General features: G+C 35.6%; 1 protein-coding gene across 2 annotated transcripts in view; it reads right to left on the reverse strand.

Annotated features, from left to right (window-relative positions):
* The window catches only part of ssp6 (PDZ domain-containing short spindle 6), a 622,397-nt gene that overhangs the window by 62,252 nt on the left and 533,788 nt on the right, over positions 1-26,357 (reverse strand). For both annotated transcript variants that reach the window (XM_081743712.1, XM_081743711.1), the window contains exon 4: positions 483-610. In XM_081743712.1, the coding sequence (XP_081599838.1) occupies positions 483-610 (128 nt within the window). The remainder of the gene's footprint in view (positions 1-482; positions 611-26,357) is intronic.

Consider the following 26,357-nt stretch of genomic DNA (forward strand, 5'->3'; position numbering starts at 1 on the left):
TCGTCGCGAGGGAGATGGATTTTTACAGCAAATCGTTACTGTAGATGAAACCTGAGTACATAATCACGAACCGGAAAAGTAAGGCTGGAAACCCTCATCATCATCAGAAGTTAAGAAATTTAAAGGCAACCATCAGCTAGTAATTGATGCGGTGCAAAATTGGTTACAGGTGCAACCGTAAAACTTCTTTTTTTTTTTCGTCGGAATCAAAAACCTTGTGATACGTTGGGAAAAGTGCGTTGAAGTGCAGGGAGATTATGTAGAAAAATAATGTTTCAGTTTTCTATTATTAGAATAAATGTACCTTTTCTCAAACGTTCCTTTACTTTTTGACTTCTCTTCGTAGTTTTTCCAAATTTCTATCTTTGATTTTGTTAAATTCCATATTTTATCTTTACTAGCAAAGATAGCTAATTACGGCAAACTATTGTAAATAGTTTGATCGGAAATATTTGATTAACTACAATGTTTAAGAAACATACCTTTCTAACACAGTCTTCGAAAAGCACCACCATTCTCATACGTGAATCACAATTCTTTATAAAATTGACTAATGTTTTGTGATCTGCTTTCTCCATATCATGTCCATTGATGGACAGTATCACATCACCTGTGAACATAAATGAAAGAAACTGATCATAATATGATACAGAACAAACAAACAAACAAACAAAAAGGACATTAAAACGAGCAAGCTAAACCAAGTTTGTCTCGAAACTTTAATGTTGGTATAAATTCACACACACACATTCACTATACAGGATGTTTCAAAACAACACTAACAACGTTTGGGAGGTGATTCCTAACACCAAGATAAGTATAGACTAACCTGGGTGTACAAGTGCTTCCTTACGAAGTTATAGGCTGCCGAAAACATGAAAAAATGAACTTTAAAGGCCCATAGCTCCAAAATGATGGGACCTACCGTTGTCGAGTCAAGACTTCACTTAGGAACTGATATGTGCACTATCAAAAAATAAACGTTTCAGAATCCTAAAGTACTCATGCAACAATTTTTTATAGAGGCAGTTCGGCTACGAGCATATAATTTGAAGTAGTCACCAACTACGTTAGAAAGACTGTGTTAGAAAGGAAGCATTTGTTCACCGAGGTTGGTCTATGCTTTTCGTCTTATTTTGGTGTCAGGAATCACCTCCCAAACGTTGTTGGTGTTGTTTTGAAACACCCTGTATAGATGTGTCAAAATATATTACTTAGTAAAGATTTATTAGACTTTTCGATGCAGAACAAGCAAACATATTCCAGACAGAAAAAAAAGAAAGAAAATGGATAAGACAACGAGTCTATACATACATGGATATTCATTTTATTTTTCGTTGTACTTTGTACTGCTTTATTAATTTTTTCTTTGATTTAAAGACGTAAAAGAGAAGCACACATTTATCCATTTGTTGATCAAATAAGAGCTTAAGTCAAATTAAGGACTTTTTGCTAATTATATTTAGTTTTAACTTAATCTTCCAAAAAGAAAGTAACAAAATTAGGTTTCGTATTTTACTTAACAGAGTTTAGAGTTAATACATTCCAAGAATTTGCAGTGCCACTAAAACCGTACAAATTCACTGTTTGTCAAGAAGCACTATAGAGAAACAATAGAAGGTAAGAAATGTTTTCAAACCGACACCACCGAAGTACGCACGCATTTTTCGAGACCAATTCCAAGGAACAGAAGACCGTGAACTGAGGCACAAGCTTCGCTTTCGCGTTTCGGACCCAGTGTTTTCCGACTGTTATAATCATGCTATTCAGTATAACAGAGACTTAGCAAATTACTCTGCGAATACAAAACCCCAACTCAACTGACTGAAGTGCAATGAACAAGATATTCGAACTAATAGTTTCTAAGTTCGATTTCAAGGACAAGACCTTGATTACGATGCTACAAGTCGCCGACAAAGAAAGAAAGAAAATGAAATGAAAGTTTTAAGTCCCACGGTTATGCAGGCTAGGCTAAAGGAGACGGTGATGATGAGAAATGAATGAAATGAAGAAAGTGGGAGGAAACGGGAGAACCCTGAGAAAACTCACGCAGACGGTTTGTCCACCACAAGGCTTCCTTGGTGCGAACTGGGATCGAACCACGGACCCCATACACCAGAGATGAACGCTCTACTACTAAACCACCGCGGCCCCTGAAAGAAAGAAATAGTTAATCTCCCTGTTATGTCGACAAGATAGAGAAGATGAAGCTGTCCATCCTATCAAGTAAAGGAAACTGTTCTTTTCATAGGCAAACATTAGGCAGAATTGAAGACAGCCAATCAATTACGCGAGTGATGGTATATTTTTATGTGCCATGTGTGTTTTGGTGGTTGTAGTAAACTGGATAATTCAACTCCTACAACATCGTTCAGGACAACTTCCGGAAACAATAGCATGTGCAAAATTAATGCTATTGATCTCTTAAAATTGTAGCTACTGCTGTTGGCTTTATATCTATGAAGCATGTTGACTCTTGAGCTTAGAAGATTAGAAACTTTTAATTCACTTATTAGAATGGAAACCCTTTTACTCTTTTCGACGAGCATATAAATATTAGTCACGCTTAGTGTTGTAAAATTTCCGGAAATTTTGAACCCGCTGGTAAAAAACAGTTTTTTCCGGTTTCTTTCCGGAAAAATTGAAAAAACTGGGAAAATAACAAAAATCTTTGTATTAGGTTAGTTTTACTAGTAATGGGACCTTTTTTTTCGCACGCGTGAAAAATGCAAGTTGAGAAATTTCAATATAGCGAATATTAAAAAAAAAAAAAAAAATTGAAAATAATAATATTGTAATTATTCTTGAAAATTAATAGTCTGCACTCTTTTCCTTTATGTGCCTTTTAGTCGTTTACACCTGGATGTTCATTAATTACAGAACTTTTACAATTTCATACACGTCTACCATCATGAAGCGTTTCTGTTTTGCAACAAATGAATGAATAAGGACTCTTGAATGAAACTGAGTCCTTAATGTGCTCTTTGATCTGGTGAAATTTTGTTAATTTTAACCAAATTATTTCTTAAAAGAAAGAGCAGTAGGCAAATTTTTCTATTACTCATGCACTTAAATATATAATTACTATCATTTAATATTCAAATACAGAATTTACTATAAACTTTAAGTACAAAATTTTGTAAGTAAACAAATACCTGTTTTCTACTGCGACAAATTATCTATATATATAAAAATGAAAGTGAATATATTTGTAATTTAAAAACTCTAGAACCACCATACTGATCTCAATAAAACTTTTCAACATGGATCAATTTAGGGCCTGGGTTGAATTTTAGCGTTTCCCTTTGAAGGTGCAACTTGGAGGAAGGAAGTGCGAATATATATTGAAAATTACCGATCTTGGTGTCGAACCCATAGTTTTCGGGGTTGCTAAGATGAACAGAGGCATTTCCGATGAAGCTTAAATTCAAATTCAGCTCTGCAACTTGGGGGAAGGGGAGGTATATAAAAAAATGGAAAATAGCCGATATCAGTATCGAATCCATAGTTTTCGGGGACGCTGAGGTGAACAGTGACATTTCCGATGCGGTTTAAATCCAAATTCATCCCCGTAACTAGGGGGAGAGGAGATATATAAATATGATCGTAAATGACCGATATTAGTGTCGAGTCCATAGTTTTTAGGGTCGCTGAAATGAACAGTAACACTTTCGATGCCGTTTAAATCCAAATTCATCCTCGTAACTTGGAGGCGCGGAGAGGTGCCTGATATTAGTGTCGAATCCATGGTTTTAGGGGTTCTGAGATAAACATTAACACTTCCGAAGCTGTTTAAATCCAGATTCAGCCTCATTAGTACTAGTAAAGGGGGAGGGTGACATATAAAAGTAATTGAAAATGACTGATACTAGTGTCGAATTCATAGTTTTTGGGGTTCCTAAGTTCATTGGTGACAGTTTTGGTGCCCTTTATACCCAAAATGGAACGTATTATCCCCGTGCGAAGAACGGGTATTCTGCTAGTCTTTAATGATAACGAACGGAAGTTACTCATGTTAAATTTATTAATATATTTGTCGCTGCTCAAATTTACGCACTTGTACGGCGTATGTGTGTATATTTAAGTAAGATCATCTCTCTTTTTGAGTTGTTCGAAAAATATACAAATAATAAAGAGGGATTTTTATCAGAAATAAGAAAAGTAAAAAGTAAAATTAAAAGCTGTTGCTTTAAGTATTTTTCCTGCTAGCGAAATACATTGTATACATTCTGCAGACACGTTACAGCAAATAAAATTAGCATCAGGCGAAGAAATAGTTTTTAAATTATATTTTCCTGGTTTTGCCAATATTTCCGAACGAAAGATTTTTTCTAATGGGTTCAAAATTTCCGGAAATTTTATACAGCACAAGGAATATACGTATCTCCATAAAATATATATTTGATTTTAACACACTGGTTATAACTGAAATGATTCTGGCCCTGTTATTTTAACACTTCCCTGCCATAAAACAGTAACTTTCTAATATTACTTAAGATAATTTAAATATGTCTATATTAATTAATCTAACTAGGATTATATTTTAGTATCTTTTGTAGCCATAACTCCATTCTATCACGGTGCTTACTTTAAAGGAGTGGTGCAAATATATTTGTTGCCACAAATTTCTCTATTCTAGTAGAAGAAATATAACTACTCACTGGTCTTAACTGTAAACTAGTAAATATAAAATAGTTTTCATTTTAAAAGCATAACGTAGTAAAATATTCGAAAATTTCAATTTTTCCCAATTTTTCCGTTTTTTTTTTTTCAAGCTCGGAAAAGAAACGGTAAAAAACTGGTTTTCTACACAAAATTTCCGGTTTTTTTTTCAGGCCTTTACAACATTAGTCACGCTATCCAAATTTACACTTTGTGATTTGATTTATTTACAAATAACTGATTGCATAAACTGGTTATTAGTAACAAAGCCACACACACACACACACACACAAAAAAAAAAAAAAAAAAAAAACTGAAGTTCTCTGCACCGGACCCTAAGGTATGATTTAACGTATTTTGTTACACAGAATCCAAATTTCGAGACCCCAGGACGATCGATCGTGTCAATTTTTTTTATGGGCGAAAAACTTAAGCGATATTAGATAGGGAGGATACATGTAACAAAGTCATATAAAAAACGAAAGTTGTGTACAGCGTACCCCAGGATATGGATTCGATGTATTTTGGTACACAGAATCCAAATTTTGAAACCCCAGGACGATTGAAAATGAAATGAAATCTTTGAGTTTTACGTCCCACGGTTATGCCGGTTAGGCTAAAGGAGACGGTGATGATCAGTAATGAGTGAAATGGTGGAATGAAGAAAGTGGGAGGAAACGGGAGAACCCCGAGAAAACCCACGCACACGGTGTTTTTCCACCACAAAGTTCACTTGGCGGGGGCTAGGATCGAACCCGAGACCCCTAGCACCATAGGTGAACGCTCTACCACTGAGCCACCGCGGCCCTACCCAGGACGATTGAGTATGTCAATTTAGTTTTATGGGCGAAAAACGTATGTGCTCTATTACGTACCAAAATTCGCACCAAAATTCGCTGAAGTTTATCGCCCATAAATAAAAATGGACACAGTTGAATCGTCTTGGGGTTTCGAAATCTGGATTCTGTGTAACCAAATACATCGAATCCATACCCTGGGGTCCACTGCATAGAACTTTTTAAATTTTTTTTTATGGTTGTCTTATGTGTATTCTTCCTATGAAAAATCGCTAGTTTGTTGCCCATAAAAAATGGACACGGTCGATTGTCTTGGGGTTTCGAAATTTGGACTCTACATAACAAAATACATCGAATCCATATTCTGGGGTCTGGTGCACAGAACTTTTACTTATTTATTTATTCATTTGTGTGTGCGTGTGTGTTTGTTTGTTTGTTATCTTTAGGACGCCGATTTTCGATACTTTTGACAGAACGAGGAAGTCACGGATTCGTGGGTGACTTGCTTTTGTAGGACACAAAATGAAGTGAACATACATACAAGCAAACCATTTATCTTGAAACACCCTTTACACCTGACATTGAAATCTTAAACCATACGAACATCGACAGAGACATTGTTTGACATAATCTGCAATACCACCAGATTAACAATGTTACGAACCCATTATAAAGTGAAAATGAAATGAAATCGTTGAGTTTTACGTCCCACGGTTATGCCAGTTAGGCTAAAGGAGATGATGATGATGGGTAATGAATGAAACGGTGGAATGAAGAAAGTGGGAGGAAACGGGAGAGCCACGAGTTAACCCGCGCACACGGTGTTTGTTCACCACAAAGTTCACTTGGCGAGGGCTTGGATCAAACCCAGGACCCCAAGCACCAGAGGTGAACTCTCTACCACTGAGCCACCGCGGCCCCTATTACCACATTTATTATTCAGTGTTACAAACTAAAGATGATACAGTATCATAAATATATTTTCGGAAACAAATTTTGGAGGTCTGTGAGGGAGGGGAGAATGCGTGGTAAATACCTTACAGTTGAATACTATGATCATGATATGAGTATTTCGAATGAATAGGAGAAGTTATAGAAAGACTAAAAATTTGACTTTTCTAAAAAGGTTTTGTTTCAAAAAACTGCTTAAATAACAATAACATCCAATCAGATAAATGGTTTTCAATGATTGTAAAGATCATAATGTCGTTTCCACAGTCTGATATCTCATACCATTCCGAGATATAATAAACATTGGTAAGTTGTGATATGTACAATTCCTTTGTTACTTATGTTAGAAGTAACAATAGGTGAGAAAGAAGTATAGTGATAGTGAAAAAAAATGAATTCGAGATTTCAACGGATTTACACATTTCATGACCTTTTTCTACCAAAAAAGTAATTTTTAGATGTTCATTCGTCCTTCCCAATCTAACGTGTTCAGTCGGGGGGCAGAAGTCATAACGAATCCGCACTAAATTTTAAACTTAAGATTCTCTAGGAGAGTTTCTATCGAATTTTTTTCCTACCCCAAAAATAAGGTTATTGAAGAGTCAAAAAATTGTAGAAAATGGGTCTGACGATCTTATTTATACTTCATACAGCAATATTGCATTAACTACTTTATACTGTGGTAAAAGTCATTTTATGGTGAAAATATGGGAGTGGTAATTTATACACGGCGCGGTGGTGAGCTCTTTTCGCACGATTCTCTCAAAACTTATAGTGATCTTTATTATGAACTAATTTTGAGGATATTTATTTTATTTTATGCATTGGACTTAAAGAAGTGCACTTCGTTTCATTTCTTCGTTCGTTTTCTTTTATTTTACATTATAATCCACTCTTTGTTCACATTTGAACCTCACCCGTTGGAACTATTCTGATAACATATTCTAACATACCTTTTTTATACGTCATGATAATGCTCCAGTCAATGAGAATACGTGTGCAGACGAAATAAATAAAAATTCGTATGTTATGAGGAGTTTGAGACTTCATTTTACCCTTGGGTTCTAGACTCATGGTCGGGGTTTCCTCATGGAAACAGGAAGAAAGAGAAACCATTCTACAACATGGCGGTATAACACACAGACCTGCGTTGTGTATCGTGTTCAATTGCTCTGTTATTAATTTTTTTCATTCATTTTTTAAAACTTTTCTGTAAGTATGTAGAAAGCTAAGAATATGAATAATACAAATATAGTAAATTAGACGATGTGTGTATTTGATTCAGATGTTTCCTCTATACATGTTACGTACATAGTTCGCCGTAGTAGGTTTTGTCTATAATTGCTTAATCCAGAACATCTAACATAGTGGTTTACTGCGGTTGTTTGTGGTGAGGTCGGAACAAAACTTCCGTTTTGTTTGAATCGCATCACAATTTGGGGGAAAAACAGCATTTGTGTACAGATAGCTTTGTATGCATTCAAGTTGACATCAGCAAAGCTGTCAATGCACGGGTGCTGAAGGGATTCCAAGTTCGGTTCCGGAGCTTGGTTATCACGTTGGTTTCTTTTTCTATCCGTAGTAATCATTATAAACTGATTCTCATGGTTCTGTTTATCTTTTATAAGTATATATTTAATTAATCATTTGACTAGAAGCGGCTTGTGAGGGAAGTCACATGTAATAATTAAAGTTTTATTGCTTCAAACTAAGGAAAGAAAACTTACCAGACGTGGTAATTCTTGTATACAACAACAAGCACATCAGGTAACTTCTCTTCTTTTAGGTCGAAGCAAAAGACTAAATTTTGCCGATGTGACTTCCATCACAAGCTGCCTCTGAACCTGACAAGATGGTATATCTGATTTGTTCTGAACAAATCTCGTTGGGTTCATATTTCATAAATAAACATTTAATTAATAACTATAATGCTGACTAAATTATTTCTTACGATGATATCACAATGGATAGTTTACTCTTCGGAGTGAGTGCTTTTTTTGTCTGAAAGTTTTCACAAATACGATTCATGCGAGTTTGTTGATATATGGCAAACAAATATTTGATTAATATCCCTAACAAATGGTATATGTAATTTCCCATGAAAAATCCAAAAAGAATAGCTTACTTCTGAGGGTGAATTTTCTTCGGGTAAAGTTTATCGAAAATGTCTTATAATTTAGTTCGTATTTCCCAAGTAAATGGTTAGTTAGATCTGCAGCACATGATTTAGTGTAAGGAATACTGGTCAGTACCTTTTATTTATTTTTCTTCAATTCGTATAAAAATACAACAAATTTCCACTCCATTTACTAATTTCAATTGTGGGAAATTCAATAGCTACAACCCATCTATTCTGTATCGAATATATACAACGGCCAAACCACTCGTAAACACACTTCAAAGGACACTGCTTGATCTTCATAAACCTGTTCCAGCGTATCATGGGTTTCTTTCGGTGCTTTGCCAAGCTTAAAACAAAACCTCAAATTTATCCTTTGTTCATTCATTTTACTATCATCAGTTTGGAAACGGACACGCTAACATTCACTTGGTATAACGCGTCTCACACAGACCACAGTTGACTCACAACTGAACAACGGTGGGTCCACAATGGCGGCACCTGTCGCTACTCGTGTGCAGTGTTTCGTTGCGCCAGTGTTGCTAGGTCGAGCACAGTGACTTCAATCATCGAACTTTATTGTCAGAGGTTGTATTTGTTTTCAGAGAACGCATGGCTAGGAATTGAATTGTGTCAAGAATGAGGGTATGAATTTATACACCCTCTACATTCAGTCATTATCAACTGGATACTCTGAAATGCATTTCTACTCGTTGTATTCGCAGTAAACCATACACAAGAGCAAACCTAGCTATAATAGAACATAGAAGACAGTAATTATTGGTAAACAATGCGTTGTCGTAGATTTTTAGATTCACTGCTCTACCTTCATGAGTAGCCTACTCAGACACAAGTTTTATTCCATCCCACCTATCTCATTTCCTCTCCATTTTCGCACAACCCATTCACCCTGTCCTGTTTATAATCCTCATTCCTTGGCCAGTATGAAATGGATGTTCCAGACTTCGAATTTTATGTACGTAATCAAGCACCTTCCTACTTTACCACTCATGATTTCCATATCAAAGAGGCTGAGTGAATCTTAAATCTGCAGTGAAAACAAGATATAAGAAAACAAAATTACCAGCCCACATCTGGGATCGAACTCGGATCTTCTAGTTGATAGGCAAACGTCATACTGACTGTGCTGCTGCACCTCCTTTCAAGACGTAAGGTGTATGTTTTCTTAAAGGTAAAAGAAATTACTTCTGTTCGTGGGAATGGCAATTTGTGAACTGCAAGGTGAATAAAGCGGCGGTCCTTGCTCTATTTCCATTTCAGTTACCATTTAAATAAATAAAAAAAAAAAAAAAAAAAAATCTTGAACAGTAAGTTTAAGGGAGTTCAACATTCTAAGTGAGGTTGAAACTAAAATTAAGGCATTAATAAATGTTTTGGAACATTTCTCAGATTCATGGTATCATGTCAAAAATTCTGGAATGTCTTTAAAAGCAATTTTGAATATAAATCATACATATTGGTTTATGTATTTACTGTAGTTACTTAAAGTTCAATGATGTGATAATTTATAATAGTTACGCAGAAACTATTATAGACATATAAATATATTGGAAAATAGTGATTGTGACTTCGGAATTGTTATTTAGTATAAACTTGGGAAGAAGTTTTTTTTTTTTTTCCCACACAGGTAGAATTTTAAATATTTTGTCTAGTTATGTTTTATTGATAATGCGACTATATCATATCTCAGAGATTTAAATAACGCAATGGCATAATAGCTTTTAATAGTGATAAAATAAGAATGTAAGTTAGTCCATAATAGCTACAGCAATTTTATATTTAAAAATCTAAAAAAGTAGTAAACGAAGCAAGCAAGGTATTGGTATTACTACTAGTATACGGATTCATGTGTTACTTTAGGGGGGTCGCAGTGGCTCAGTGGTAGAGCGTTCACATCCGGTGCTTGGGATCCCTGGTTCGATGCCAGCTCGCGCCGTATGGACTTTGTGGTGGACAAACACCGTGCTCGTGGGTTTTCTCGGGGTTCTCCCGTTTCTTATGACTTTCTTTATTCCACCATTTCATTCACATCTCATCATCATCGTCTCCTTTAGCCTAACCGGCATAACTGTGGGACGTAAAACTTAAAGATTTAATTTCACTTTCATGTGTTACTTTCTTAATATTGGTATTTTTACAAGTAGCCCTGATCGTTTTAGAAAAAGCCTCTTCATGTTCATATATATATATATAATCGCAAACAGGCTTTATCCTTAAGGGCATTATAACCCATTGGATGAAGTATTTGGCGAAAGTATTTTTCAGTCGCCAATTTGGATATCTCCCTATTTGTGTAAACGGTATTTACCAAGACTTACTTTCAGTAAATCTCAACATGTAAAATATTGACGACCAATGTCAAATTTTAAACTTTAAGTTAATTTCAGTGCTTTGTCAAAAATTTATGTAGAGATTTTTGACAGTGGCTACCAATCGCAGTATACTTTATATAGTGTTATTAAAATGGTGGACCAGAGTTCTTGAAAATATTCCCATAACTGAAAAAACTCTTTAGTCTCTACGACCGCCTATGTGACACTTTAGTTTTTCAACTCTTATCAAAATAGTAAATTGTACAACTATTTTGGTGCGTCTTTCATTTGTCTCCAGATCTGGTACCATAGTAGACGATGAGTTGCAACATTAATTAGTGGTGTCGTCTAGTGTGTGCAAATGGAAAAGCAATGCTATAAAATTATGTATATGTGTGAGTGAGTTTAAAAAGTAACGCTAAATATCCTTATAAAGACGACAGAAGGTAAAATTCCCAAAGAAAATAAATTCTAAAATCTAAGTGCGAAAAACGAAGAAAACTAATACTGTTCTCTATTAATACTCAACCGATAATTGTGTATTTTATTATACGATATTGATAAAGCGTGTCACATGTTTATGTTTTTCTTTTCAGTAATTATACTGAATATGATTATTATACTTTTCGGCAGTGGTCGAAGTGAGACGGTATGCGGTGGTATGCCATACCGCCTCTGGTTTTACTGTGATGAAGGCATACCACCTCTGTTTTTTCAGTGATCAAGACATACCGTCACTGGAGAGTAGATACTAAATATCTTTAATAAATCCATTTTTATGCTTAAACAAAAACAAACTATTTGCTGAGCAAAACAATATATTCACATAAAAAACTACATACGTGTTACAGTTTCGCCAACTAACATTTTGGCTTCATCAGACACTATCTGAGATAGACATTTTGGCTTCATCAGACACACAGACAGAGATAGTGTCTGATGAAGCCAAAATGTTAGTTGGCGAAACTGTAACACGTATGTAGTTTTTTATGTGAATATATTGTTTTGCTCAGCAATTAGTTTGTTTTTGTTTAAGTATATACAAAGCAAAGCTTCTACTTATGGAAAATATTACATTTTTATGCACAGTAATTGATGAATAGCTTTGAACTTAAAAAGATTTTATTTTTTATATAGAAATAATTTCTGAGTTGATAACACAACATTTTTGTTATTTTTCCTATCTTTTGTTTTTAAAATAAGGCGTCATCAAAGACGTTCATCTAGCTTATATTTTGATGTGTCATATTGAATTCTTTCTTTCCTGTGTGTGTCTTCTTGCCTTTGTGCATGTAAATATCGTGTTTAGAGCATGGATGAATTTAGGTGTTGTCTACTGTGGAGGTGGATCTTCAGGGGATTGGAATACCCGTCAGTCGAGTAGGGGCCCGGGAGTTTTTCCGCAGGAAATTGTTAATATAAAAACTCGGTTTCTGAGCATTTACGTTTATAATGCCCTGTAATACAAGATACGGGGACATTTTTAAAATTTTTTCCAGGAAGTTGTTGGCGAAAGACCAAGGTCTCTTCATGCCCCGCCCCGTATCTACAGAGAAGCTCTTAATCATTATGTAAATAGAAATGCAATCTTTTAGCCAACATACCCTCATTGTATTTCAACATTTAGATAGCCGGTATGTCGAGTCGAAATCGTAATAAAGCATACCGCCTCTGCTTTTTTTCCACTTCGAACACTGCTTTTCGGAACATGTTTTTCCCAACGACCTAGGCAATATATGAAGGAGAATGCGCCGTTCTGAGATAGACAAGACACAGTAGGAGACAATGTGAGTGTGTGTGTGTTAGAACTTGGGCGAATGTTATCTAATAATTCTTTTAAGTGAATTATGAACCGATAACAGAAAAAAACTACGACTGCCAGTTTTTAGTGAATTAAAATGTAATATTTTTATTGATTAAACAATATAAAACCTTCGCATAAACTATCCACGTTCTGTCGTTCTCTCGTGTTGTGTACTAATAGGGGCAAAAGACAAAACACGAAGAAAATAAGATGTGATATGTTTTTCTAATGTAAAAGAACAAATTGTGTGTAGTGCGCTTCTATTAAGTATTTAGTTATAAGGCACATTTAAGTAAGATAGTGCAGTTTTATATTGCAAATCATATTTCCGTAGTATAGAACTACATGGGGCTACGACACTCTCCCGACCTCTGACAGGGGTACGTCGGAAAGTTGCGACATGTGTAAATAAACTTTGTGGTTGTCTCCACGTATACGTCTTACCGTCCGCGACAAATAATACAGCACTTGTATTAATTGGCGAGAACGGGCGGATAGAAGCTGGAGGGTCCTGTTTGGACACTACTGTAAAATTACCTTGATAAGCAATTTAGCGAACGGGATTCGGTTTTCTCCCTCAACCTTTTATTATGAATATTCCTGTTATAAACAATATAACACTAAGTACTATAATTATGGTCCTAAGACCAGGCAGCCAAGGAAAAGATTCCCATAAAGCTTCAGGCAAATTGTGTGGAGGTGGGTTAGGGTTCTCTGGGCTCCAGGCAAGCAAAGAGAAGCTGCAGTTCCGCAAAGCTCTATACAAGCTAGGCGGGTAGGAAATATCACAAAGCTCCACGCAAACTAGGTGGTTACGATTAGGATTCTCTCAGAGCTCCATGGAAGCTAAGAGAGTGGTTGAGTTCTCACAAAGCTCCAGGCAAGCTAGGAGGCTTGGGTTAGGGTTAAATCAATAAGAGCTCCAGGCAAGTTAAGAGAGAATTGACCAGCCGAAACTGATGTCGATTAAGGCTCTGAGAAACGGTGGCGCTGTTTTTCCTGTTCTGTCACATGATTAAATGATGCTGAGGATTTGTTTCATGTAGTAATTATAGAAGAAGAACACGTGGTTTTGTTTATAAATAAAAATCACGTGCTGGTGTACAAAAATATAAACCACGTGTGGGATATTACAATATTGAATGCTAGGCTCTAACAGGTGCCTTTCTGAACATAAATGAAACTGCAGTAAAAGCTGTATATGGAAATGGAATAAACAAATATTTTTCTGCAACCATTTCTTAGAGAACTTCGGTAAACGGTATTGGGAAAAGACGCGATCGCGAACCGACCAACTAACCTAACAGATGGTTTGCCCTTCACAAAGATTAAGTCTGTTGCTCTAATAATAGACTAAATCACAGGAATGCAGATTGTTGCAAATATTTCTTGCACTGAACTTTACAGTATGAAAATCACGGAGTGCGATATGCGCACAGCCAACCACTATTTGTAATATCGTAAAAAAACTATAAGAGTGCTTTCCGTATTATATATATTTTAAAATATGTTGTATATTTGATACCATTACATTAAGAACCGCTGTGTTCATTTCCAGTTTTATGACTGGTCTGTATTTATACAAGTTTTCTTTCAGTTAACAGCTAATGATATTACAAAGAGTATTTGTATTATTTACACGTATTTAGACAAATTGCCCAAAGATAGTATCATGTTTCTATCCATCTTTCACCTGGAGTTGGAAAAGAGAAAAGGGAAGAAGAAGAAGAAAGCACTAGAAAAGCTGTTGTATGTGTGAATGTGTGTGTGTGATGGACATATAAGGGAATTGAAAAGAAAAATTACATGGTTTCTGTAAGTCACGGTTCCAACGAAACGTGTGTGGGAGTTTATTATTCTCGAAACCAAAAACTATTAGTGTTATTTACTTTTCGAAAAGTGCACTATAATACGAATTGTAAATGATAACAAAAAAATTAGTGTCGTAAAGTATTAATAAATTATAATGTCAATACATTAATTACTTTTCTCCTTTAAAAGGAGAGAAGATTAATTTTACGATCGGAAGTTTTAAAAACAAATGAACAATGAGAATGATGACTTGGGCATTGTGCGATGAGTAATGATGCGAACAGGATATAATGTACAGTTCATAAGCAAATATCAGATTAAATCCTCATATACAAGCAGTCATAGACAAGAAGTCCTGGATTCCATAGTTAATAATAATAGTCGTAAACGAAGAAATACTGTTTCGTTGTTACGAGTGCACTGAATAACGTTTGTTTGCAAGTATTACGGACTCCATGCGTTTTGGAGACGCTAATAACATTTTAATCACCACGGCATGAAGGGAAAACGACGAAAATTATAAAATACAGTTAAGACATAAAGTGTTATGTTTATCCTTGTAGTAAATTATGTAGTGCTTCAGTTTGTTGTTATGATTAATAAATATGGCGATAAACACATTTTAATCGACACCCAAGTAAGGGTATTGTAGATGCAAAGTGTTTGTATGGAGAAAAGATGATATGAATTCACTTCACCTTATCTCATCTCTCTACAATGTAGGTTAGTCGTTGGTTATGTCACTTCCAGTGCCTTGGATCTACAGTGTTGGGTCCTTCCATTTCATACGAATAGACTAGTGTTGCTTTAGTTCGCATATCATTCCAGCATCCAGGTACGAAATTTTTCCAGACCTGGTTGGAGGTGCATTACTGGGTGGAGTATAGCTGGCTGTATTGATGTTGGGCTTGAAGAAGGTCATAAAGACGGAGAAAACTTAAGTACTGTGACATATGGGGCCCTTACACAGAGCAATCCCAGAATCGTAATATGTGGCTTGCCCAAACAAACAGGGGGACCAATCACAAATAATATTGAATCATTAATATTATTCCTTGTGGGTGAGGTAATCAGGATTGGTCGATTCAATATAGAAATGTTTATTCAGTGTTGTATTAATAAATATTTCCAAGATATCATCATTGTCTGAACTAATTAAAAATTTAAACAACAAATATTAAAAATGAACCTCAGTATAAAATTGAGTTGATTTTGAGTTTAACGTCCCGTTCAGCAGCGAGGCAATATGAGACGTGGACCTACTGATTAACGTAAAATCCAAACCACATGAGCTCCCACCGAGAATCGAACCCGGGTCTCCCACGCGAAAGGCGTGTACGCTAACCGACTCAGTATAAAATTGTGACACATATATATATATATATCTATATATGTGTGTGTGTGTGTGTGTGTGTGTGTGTCACAATTTTATATTATGCAACAGGAGATGTATTATGTCAGAACTTGAAAATGATTTAGGTGCACATAGAGAATGCAACCAGTATCGTAGAAAAGCTATTTCACCATTAGGTAGAGAGATACTACCTAATGGTGAAGTGCACAATATAGTTACCCAAAAATGTATGTTTGAAAAGAAAATAAGTTGTTAGTTGAAAGTAAATCTACTAGAAGGAACATATAAGGTGTAAATTTAGAATAGGCCAATCAAAAACATTTCAAAATACAGTCATGTAGAATGCAAAAGTTAACACGACAGTGACACGACTTGTAAACGAACGTTACTTAGTGTGCACATAATAACGAAACAGTATTTCTTCGTTTAAGACTATTATATGAACTATTAAATCAAGATGACTGTATATGAGGATTTAACCTGATATTACTTTATTAACGGTACATTATATTCTATCCACGTCACCACTCATCGCACAAAGGACAAATCTTTTCATGTGTCTTTTACATCATTCTCATTCTTCACCCGTTTCTACAACTTCCGACCGTAAAATTAATATTACAATGTACAACGTTATTCGCAGGAAATAATATTAAATGTTACAATGTGTGATATAAAATATTCGAACAATTGCAATTGCGAGACCATTTCGATGTCAAAATAGAATGAATTATTTTATTCCACAGACAATAGAGCGTGCATATATTTTCATAGAGACAGCCCGATTAGTTAATTTGAAGCTCTACTTTCAGAAATAGTGAAAATAGCATTTTAATCTATATTATAAAATTGAAAGTGACTATGTTCGTGACTCTTAATCTCTTGAACCACTCGGCCGATCTTGATCAAATTTTTAACTTAGATGAGGTTCTGGCCTGGGAGTCTTTTGTTTATTCACTTTGACAGTAGACCTTAGGTGAGGGGGAGAAGGATATATATATATATATATATATATATATATATATATATATATATATATATATATTATATATATATAAATTAATAAAACTTAATAACTCTTAACCACCTGACCGTTCTCGAATAAATTTTCAACATAGATGAGGTTCGGACTTGGGATGTTTTTACCATATCACTTTGACGGTGCAACTTAGAGGAGGAGGAGGAGAAGTGACATGTAGAAATTTTCCAAAATGACCGATGTTAGTGTCCAGTCTATAGTTTTCGGGGTCACTGAGATGAACTTCCGATGCTGTTTAAATCCAAATTCAGCCTCGCAACTCGGGAGAGGAGGGGTAGACATATATAATCATTGAAAATGACCGATATTAGTGCCGAATTCATAGTTTTCGGGGTCACTATGATGAACAGTGACACTTCCGATGCCGTTTAAATTCAAATCCAGGCACGCAATATGGGAGAGGGAGGGGGAGAAATAAAAAAATGATTGAAAATGACCGATATCAGAGAGCGCTTTAGTAAGAGTAAAAAAAAATGACTGACTAACGGAACATATTGCTATTTTTTCTTAGTTTAACCCAACGAAGGGTGATTGATGCTCTTAATATTATAAAATAGTGTTTCAGTACATAGTCATTAATAGACGAAAAGATATCTCGTGCGAATCCTAACACAGGTCAAGTAGACGCGCGTCCTTACAGGTGAAATTGAAATATGTATCAGGAATAAAATTTATAGTGAAGTCTTTTCCGGTTAATTCGAGTGAAATTTAATTTAAATAAATTTAACGTGAGAAGCTAAGTCGGCTATAGATTGCACGTAATTAGATCGGACATTCTGCCCAAGAGTCTGAGGATTTCAATTTTGGTAATCGATCTATGTCTCTTTGGAATTCATCAAACACTGATTACTGGAATTCATCATTTGGCGGCGGTAGAGTTTCCCTGCTGAGTGCACATTTGAAACGTTAACATTACGAAAACAAATTACTTGTTTAAAACTGCCATTAGTTAATTCACGGCGAAAATATACTTAGATTTTGGAAGGTGTTTCAATTAAATAATTACCGTTCAATTAACTTTCTTTTGCCTTGCCTCTTTCTTAAGTTTATTAAGAACTAGCAGAATATGGCAGTTCATCGAAAGGGGAAAATACGTTTCATTTTGCGGCATCGGAAGATTCACTATTCATCTCAGCGATCTCGAAAACTATATATTCGACACTATATATCGGTCATTTTCAATAACTTTTACGTATCTCCCTCTTCCCCTCCCCTAAGTTGCACCGTCAAAGTGAAGTCATAAAAATCATCCCAGGCCTGAACCACGTGTGTCAAGTTAGCATACACACATTTAACCAACACGACAAAAAGTATACAATCGTTAGTGCTACGTTAGTGCTGGTTAGTGCCAGCTTCCCAACGTTAGTGCTGCTATACTTACGAAATAGAGCGACTTTTTTGTTGTATACCAACTTGACGTCAAGTTAGCATACGCATATTCAAAAATTAAAGCACTAACGAAAGTAACTATATCAATCGTTAGTGCTAGCTTCCCAACGTTAGTGCTGCTACATCTAAAAAATAGAGCGACTTTCATGCTGTATGCCATTTTGACGTCAAGTTCGCAGACGCAAAAACAAAAAATAAAGCACTAATGGAAGTAACTATGCCAATCGTTAGTGCTACGTTAGTGCTGGCTTGTGCTAGCTTCCAAGGGTTAGTGCTGCTATACTTAAAAAATAGAGCGACTTCTTAGCAAACGTAACTACTAACGGGATACGACTCTCTCTGACTAGAATGCTTCTTTTTTGTAGGTGAAATATTAAAAAATAACAATTTCATTACTTTGTTAGAAATTATCATTTCATTTATTAAATGTAATTGTTGAAACAATTTTTTATAGTATAATCTTATTCCTAGCAAATTTCTAATGTTAATTACGTATTTAAAATTATGACACAGTTATGTCAAAGTTGACAATACTAGTATCACGATATAAATGAATTAAGTTGGCCCAGAGAAAGGCGATACTTTTAGCGCAAAATCAGTATTTTTTTAAAATTAAAATATCTTTTTTGTTTGCTTTATTAATGGTGGACCTATTTACCGATCTATCTAACGTAAGGCTTGCATATTTTTTTCGTATTGGTGTGAAGGGAACACTGAAACATCCTGATGCGATAATTTGGAGAACGACGATCAGAAATCTAAACCTTATTTTTCTCTTTATCTGACAACTTTTAATAGCAACGTGACTGTGTGATGCTTTTATTTTAATGCTTACAACTTGTTTTCAGCACAATACAATACGGCAAGTTTCAAAAGTTACGGGACGCGTTCCATATTGATTTACACTTTTTTTCTTTTTTCTTTCAAGGCCCACCATTGAGCTCGTCATTACATTGGAATTAAGTAGTACTGAGGTCTGCCTTCGGGTGAAAGAACAATACAGAGACTTCCTGGAAACTACAGCACATTTCACCAACATCTGTAGGTACGTGAGTGGACAACATGGAAGGTGATCAGCTGGACAAAGTGGTGGGAATGGGGTGTACAGACTGCGAAAATTCACAGGCGATTGGTGGCCGTGTGTGGAGAGTGCTAACCATCACTCAAAACCGTATACAACTGGGTGGATAGCTGGAAAAGTGCCCGCACATCAACGGAGAAGGAAACCAATTGTGGAAGGAAAGTGACTGTGACAACACCAGTGAACATTTCAAAAGTGGAGCGGCTTATTGATGGCAACAGATGCATCACGTTTACGGAACTGGAGGTGGCCACATGACTTGCCAAAATCACTCTGGACCGCATAGTGCACGAGATCTTAAAATTGGTAAGGTGTCTGTGAGGTGGGTTTCCAAATCACTGAATGCAGCACAAAGACAACAGCGCAAGGACAACAGAGCAGTGATCTTACGCAACGCTACAGCCAGACTCCAGAAGGGTTCACGTCCAAATTCTTTACTGGCGACGAGACTTGGCTGCACTACCATGAGCCAAAAACCAAATACCAATGAATGACAGTGAAAACACATAGGCAACCCTACTCCAAAAATGTTCCGTACACAGTCCTCCGTAGGGAAATGCATGGCTACAGTCGTCTGGGACAAGGATGGAATCATCCTCATTGACTGGCTGCACCTCGGGACCACCATCAAAAGCGAGTCATATATGACAACGATTCGGAGTTTGTACTGTGCAATTCAGAGAAAACTACTAGGGAAATGGGCAAAAGATGTGCTCCTGCAACACGACAACGCTCGTCCCCACACGAGTCGGTCAACAACGACTGCCATTATTGAGTTGGGGTTTCAGGTGCTACCACACCCACATTATTCTCCTTGACTTGGCTCTTCTGATTACCACCTATTCGGGGCATTGAAGAAACCGCTGCTTGGACATCATTTCGACGACTTCCAGGAACTGCAAGACGCTGTCCGGAAGTGGATGCGACAGATTCCGAAAAAGTATTGGCAGAGAGCCCAGAGAAGTTCCTACATTGGTGGCGCAAGTGTGTAGTTCTTAATGGAGACTATGTTGAGAAAGTTAATGTATCTGCGTGGGCATAAAGATTCTTATAAGTGTAAAAGAAAAAGTGTAAAGCAATATGAAACGCTCCTCGTAAATGAGCCAATCAATTTTAAAGCGTCTCTTGTCCATTTCTCTAAAAATCCTTTTTTTTTAATGTTTTTTGATTTGCCAATACTTCAAATGATTTATCCCATTTAATGTGTTGTCAAATAATCCAATAATTATTTGACATTTTACAAAACTAATTTAGCTTAATTGCAGGTGTAGAAATTAAGGTGATTGAAACAGTCAGATGCTCCCTTCAGCGTCAAGAAGATGCCGATTCCTCAGAAAGAACAAAGGATTCCCACACAGCAGGATTGAGCTCAAGCACAGAATTATTGGCGATCCCAAAAGATCCTTATCAACGGATTTAAGAGCTTTGTAAATGAGAGATGAGAAAAAGGAGTTCACGGTACTTTTGTCAATTACCTCGAAAGAATGCTTTACAACTTAAACATTCGTTGCAGGTGTTGATTGACCAACCAACGTCAGAGCTGTGTGAAGAAACAGTGCTATGTATTCTCGTGTCGGAAGTATCACAGAAGATAAATTTTTGGTTCCGCTTTCAATACACAAATATTAATGCGAAGAAAAAAATCACCCCACTGTGCATTATTTTTAATAAATACTTATCTGAAACTAATGTCATATTGATATACTAAAAGTCTCGGAAGCTAGCACTAACCAGCACTAACGTAGCACTAACGATTGGTATAGTTACTTTCGTTAATGCTTTAATTTTTGAATATGCGTATGCTAACTTGACGTCAAGTTGGTATACAACAAAAAAGTCGCTCTATTTTTAAAGTATAGCAGCACTAACGTTGGGAAGATAGCACTAACCAGCACTAACGAAGCACTAACGATTGGTATAGTTACTTTCGATAGTGCTTTAGTTTTTGAATATGCGTATGCTAACTTGACGTCAAGTTGGCATACAACAATAAAGTCGTTCTATTGTTTTAAGTATAGCAGCATTAACATTGGGAAGCTGGCACTAACCACCACTAACGTAGCACTAACGATTGTATAGTTTTGGTCGTGTTGGCTAAATGTGTGTATGCTAACTTGACACACGTGCCTGAACCTTATTTATGTTGAAACTTTGATGGAGATCGGTCGGATGGTTCAAGATGTATGAAGTTACATAATCATTTTCATTTTCATTTTCATTTATATATATATATATATATATATATATATATATATATATATATATATATAGATAGATAGATAGATAGATAGATAGATATAGATAGATATAGATATAGATAGATAGATAGATAGATATAGATATAGATATAGATAGATAGATATAGATAATGTTTCCTATTGGCTTAGCTAATTGCTCTAATAGAAGATTAGTTAATTGTTATAATTAGAGACCGGATGTTTAGGCACTAAAAACCTGGAAAATAGGCAGGCAAATAGGCACTTAAAATTTAAAAAATAGGCAGTAAAATAGGCACTAAAATGTAACTCGAAACAATGAAGATAAATACTCAATACCATTAAAAAATAGATTCAAGTCATAGATAATGTTCAAAGAATATAGAAACATACTTGTTTGTTAAATAATATCTTCTTTTACTGTATATACAAAAACGAGGCATGTTATACATTGCACATACTGGGTGAATCTGAAAGATGTGCACATACTTAGGGAGGTGGTTCGTGACATGAAAAGACAAAAAGTGCTGTTGCATGTTGTCGAATTCTGCGTCGTGTTCGAGTGACAGGGGTGCCAAATTGGAGTCGAAATCGAATCCTGACAATTGGAACGGGACATAAAGGTGCGCACATACTTCAGATGATGATTCGTGAAATTCAAGAGGACTTTTATCTTTTCATGTCACGAATCACCTCCCGAAGTATGTGAACATCTTTGAAGTTCATCCTGTATACATATTGTAACGTACCACGAGCTTGTGTTTAAATCACATAACATAAGTAAATATGTGTGCATTATGTTACGTAAATTATATATTTTCCCAATGAAGGCTTATTTTGAAGAAAATGCATAGAATAGGCAATATTAGGCACTAAAGCAATTATTTAGGCCATAAGGGTCGAAATAGGCAAAATAGGCAAAATAGGCAAAATAAAATTGGCTTAAATCGAAACTATAATCCCCCATATAAACTTTAAAACGTTATTTTTGATCATATCTTTAATATTAAAGAATAGGCATTTTGCCTAACATCCGGTCTCTAGTTATAATAGAGGAAGTACGTTAATTATCTCTAAATAGTGTTAACTCTGAGAAGCTGTTGATCAGATTCTTTTGGCCTCTTGTTATACGAATTTCTGTTTGAACCCTGTAATTCTGCAAACTGAGCTCTTCAGTTGAAGTATCTTATTTAAGAAATTCTTTTCGCCTGAGCATTTTTCTTTTGTACTTTCATTTTTCTCTATCTTCTATTTTCTCTTTAGTATAATAATGTTTTTCGGAAAATGAAAAACAATAAAAAAAAAATCATGGAATATTTACCATTAGCTGAACCTAGAATCAAAAGGACATAGCAGCTCGTGTAAGCCAGATTATTAATCAACGTGATAGAGAATAGGCCGACGAAATAACAGTAACTATATTAAAGATCTATGTAAAATCTATTACTATTTCTTGACTTTCTGTTACTAGGTTTCTAGTTATTTTTACGTGCTTTACAGACCAGTTAAAATATCATTGAAATTATCCAATACTTTTTCTTTAAACAGTGTGGCACTGAGGAACAGCACTTAAGGAAAAAAAGAAGTGATATCAGATAGTAAAAGCTTCCCATTTCCATGATTATTAGATCGTTGTTTACATTATACAAATGTACTGTTTCTCTGTGTATCGTACATAAATGATCATTGTATGGTTTGATCTAATTCCAATTATACTAGTATTCAATGACAGTATTGGTAACGTCAAAGAAACTGACACACAATTTGTTTATTTAATCATATTCCCATACGTAAGAAATTCACAAAGTATATACTAGAATTTATTATATATTTAAGTTTCCTTTGTTGCTGAATTCGTTACTATACTGCTTATCTTTGATGCTATATATAATGCTCTTCCTTCACTTGACTTTTGTGAAAGGAAATCAACATTAGGAGGTCAGTATATATCGTACACGTTCGACGAAACGATCAGATTTAGACCAAAGTTAAAATGGGGGTAGAACTTTACGAACTTATTCCACACATGGTGTGCAAGCTTTTGGTTCCTGAGTTTTGACTTTTAAAGTTGGGGTTGGATTTAGTGAAAGGATATTATATATGGTATTCTATCGACGATGCCGATCCGATCTTGGCAAAATGTGTCATTGGGATAATGATATGCATGCTATTGGTTCTGGAGTTATTGACAGTGGAATTTGGGTCTGGAATTAGCGAAACGAGAAAATTTCATTAAATCTTGATCAATGAAATCTATCCGATCTTTACCAAACTTTGCATGGTGGTGGACATAGGCGAGCTTTTGCACATTTGAACATAGCATGAAATATTACTGTGTACTGATCTTTATTTTCCGAGTTATTGTCCATAAAAGATGGATTTGGTCTTAGTGAAATGAAGAAATTTCACAAAAATGCGATTTAGGAACTCATCCGAGTTTGGCCAAAATTGGGATAGTGATAGAGCTATACGAGCTTAGTAAATATATAAAACAGTGTTGTATTCAGACCTTTGGTCCCTGAATTATTAGTCACCGAATTTAAGGTTTGGACTTGTTTGAGTTTAAACTGCAAGTTTAATGGCAAATAACTCAAGAATCTAAGCCTACACAGCATGATATTTCACACGCACATTAAGCTTCTAACGGTCTACCACCATTTCAATTTTGGTTAAGTTGAAATCTTTAGATTCCGAGTTATTGGGCACCAAATTTCGAGCTTGGACTTAAGGAACCTTCTACGAGAAGTAAGTGCAGTGGGTATTTATGATGAAAATTTGTTAAAAATCAATGAAATACACTTTATTTCCACCAGAAGGAAATTTATTAATCTTGCTTATTTTTCAATGTCTTATCTCAATCTTTTATAAACCTCAACACTCGTCAAGAATAATTCTACTCTCTCTATTACACTTATTGTCCTCGTTATTACTTTTCTTCCTGATTCTCTCTGTGGACTTTGTTCCAGCTCTGAATAATTCTGCGTCATCATAGGAAAGAAAAAATGTTCTTGCACGATGGACTGTTCTGCTACTTACTTTCCCAAAAGCCATATTTGAGCCCTTTATGTATATTCTACTCGTATTTTCATATTTTGTTAAACTGTTCAGTCAGTTTTTCTTAAGTAACACATTCTACATTCTTATTACATTTCTGAGCATTGAGCATCTATAGTCTTTAAATCCCGTCACATCTATGGGATGACATCCCTCAGTGATCACACTACTCGGGGAGGTGGGGTAGGAAGGAAGCGGCCTGAGACTTTTATGTTAGGATCCATACCGACATTTGCCTGCTGTGAATGAGGAAAATCTGGGAAAAACCTCACTCAGGGTGGCTGGCCTGAAAAGACTTCCACACCTTCCCGACCGAAAGTCGTCACCGGGAATCGAACCCAGAGCTGCTTTCATTAAGACCTTCACATTCATACTTTTTATCCTGTATCTGATCAGATTACTTAATAAAGTTTAAGTGACCTTGATCTTTCTTGTACAGGGTGGACATAAAGTCTCTCCCTGATAACAAACATTAATAACAAGAAAACAAACAATGATAGAAGCATGCGGTCTGAAAACATCACTTCTATGATACTTCAAGATTTCGCCACAGTCTGTGCTGCCATCTACTGCAGCTGACCGCAGCGCGACAGTCATTTATTTAAAAATGGCGTCAGCACGCAGAAAGCGAAGTGTCTGTTTGGTATCATGAAACAAAATCTCCCGTCAGAGTTCAGCGAACACTCAGCAGAGAGTATGGACAGCCACCAGATGTTAAGAGCATAAAGGAATGGTATAGCAAGGTTATTGCAACAGGATGTGTTTTAGATCGTGATAGAAGCGGTAGACAGAGTGTTAGTGAGGAACGTGTGGAAACTGTTCGTGTTGTTTTAACCCAAAGCCCACGGAAATGCTGTGGGTTATGTTAAAGACAGGATTTACGCAACACCTGTCCGTGATATTGCAACACTCAAAAATAGGATAAGGGACGCAATAGATACAATGACTCCTGAAATGTTGAGTAACACATGGATGGAAATCGAATATTGCATGAATGTCTTGAGGGCAACTAATGGAGTACATGTTGAAATTCTCTAAATCAGATAAAAACTTTTTTTAAATTTTCCTATTATTTGCCGCAAACCGCATGCTTCTATCATTCTTAGTTTTCTTATTATTAATGTTTGATATCAGGAGGAGACTTTATGTTCACCCTGTATTTGTTTGTAGGAACGAACACGTTTATCATATTGTTTAATATCCTGATTATATTGTTGCTCAATCATATTATGTACAAAACATCTCTACGATCCCGAGATTTTTGACTGACATATTTTTCCTTATTCTTCAGCACTGCAATTCTCTTTCACGGACTTGCTTGTTGATAGTTCTCATCCAGCAAAATCGTATCACGACTCCCAATTTGGCTTGACCTAGTTTGCAGAAAGAAGCTCAAGTAATTAAAACTGAAACGGTTACATTTTTGAAAGAGTAAAACAGAGGAAAACCAATTATTAAAGGCTGGTGCTTAAAAATATTAGAAGCAAAGATATTTCTATTTCATCGGCTGGTAAAGACGAAGAAGAAAAAAAAATAAGTGGATAATTATAAATGAAGGTTACATGAAGAAAGAAGATGAGTTACTTAGTGATCCGGATTATGCGAGACTCATACAAATTATCTTTTGTAATGCATAAACAAGAGTAACATTAATCTACAAACGTACTGTACCAACATAAGTGTAAAGAAGAAAAATTTTACAATATGGAGTACAGCCAAGAACATGTAAACTACCGGAAATGCGCA

This window comes from Thermobia domestica, chromosome 17, assembly GCF_964235325.1.
Source record: "Thermobia domestica chromosome 17, izTheDome1.hap1.1, whole genome shotgun sequence".
NCBI lineage: Eukaryota > Metazoa > Arthropoda > Insecta > Zygentoma > Lepismatidae > Thermobia > Thermobia domestica.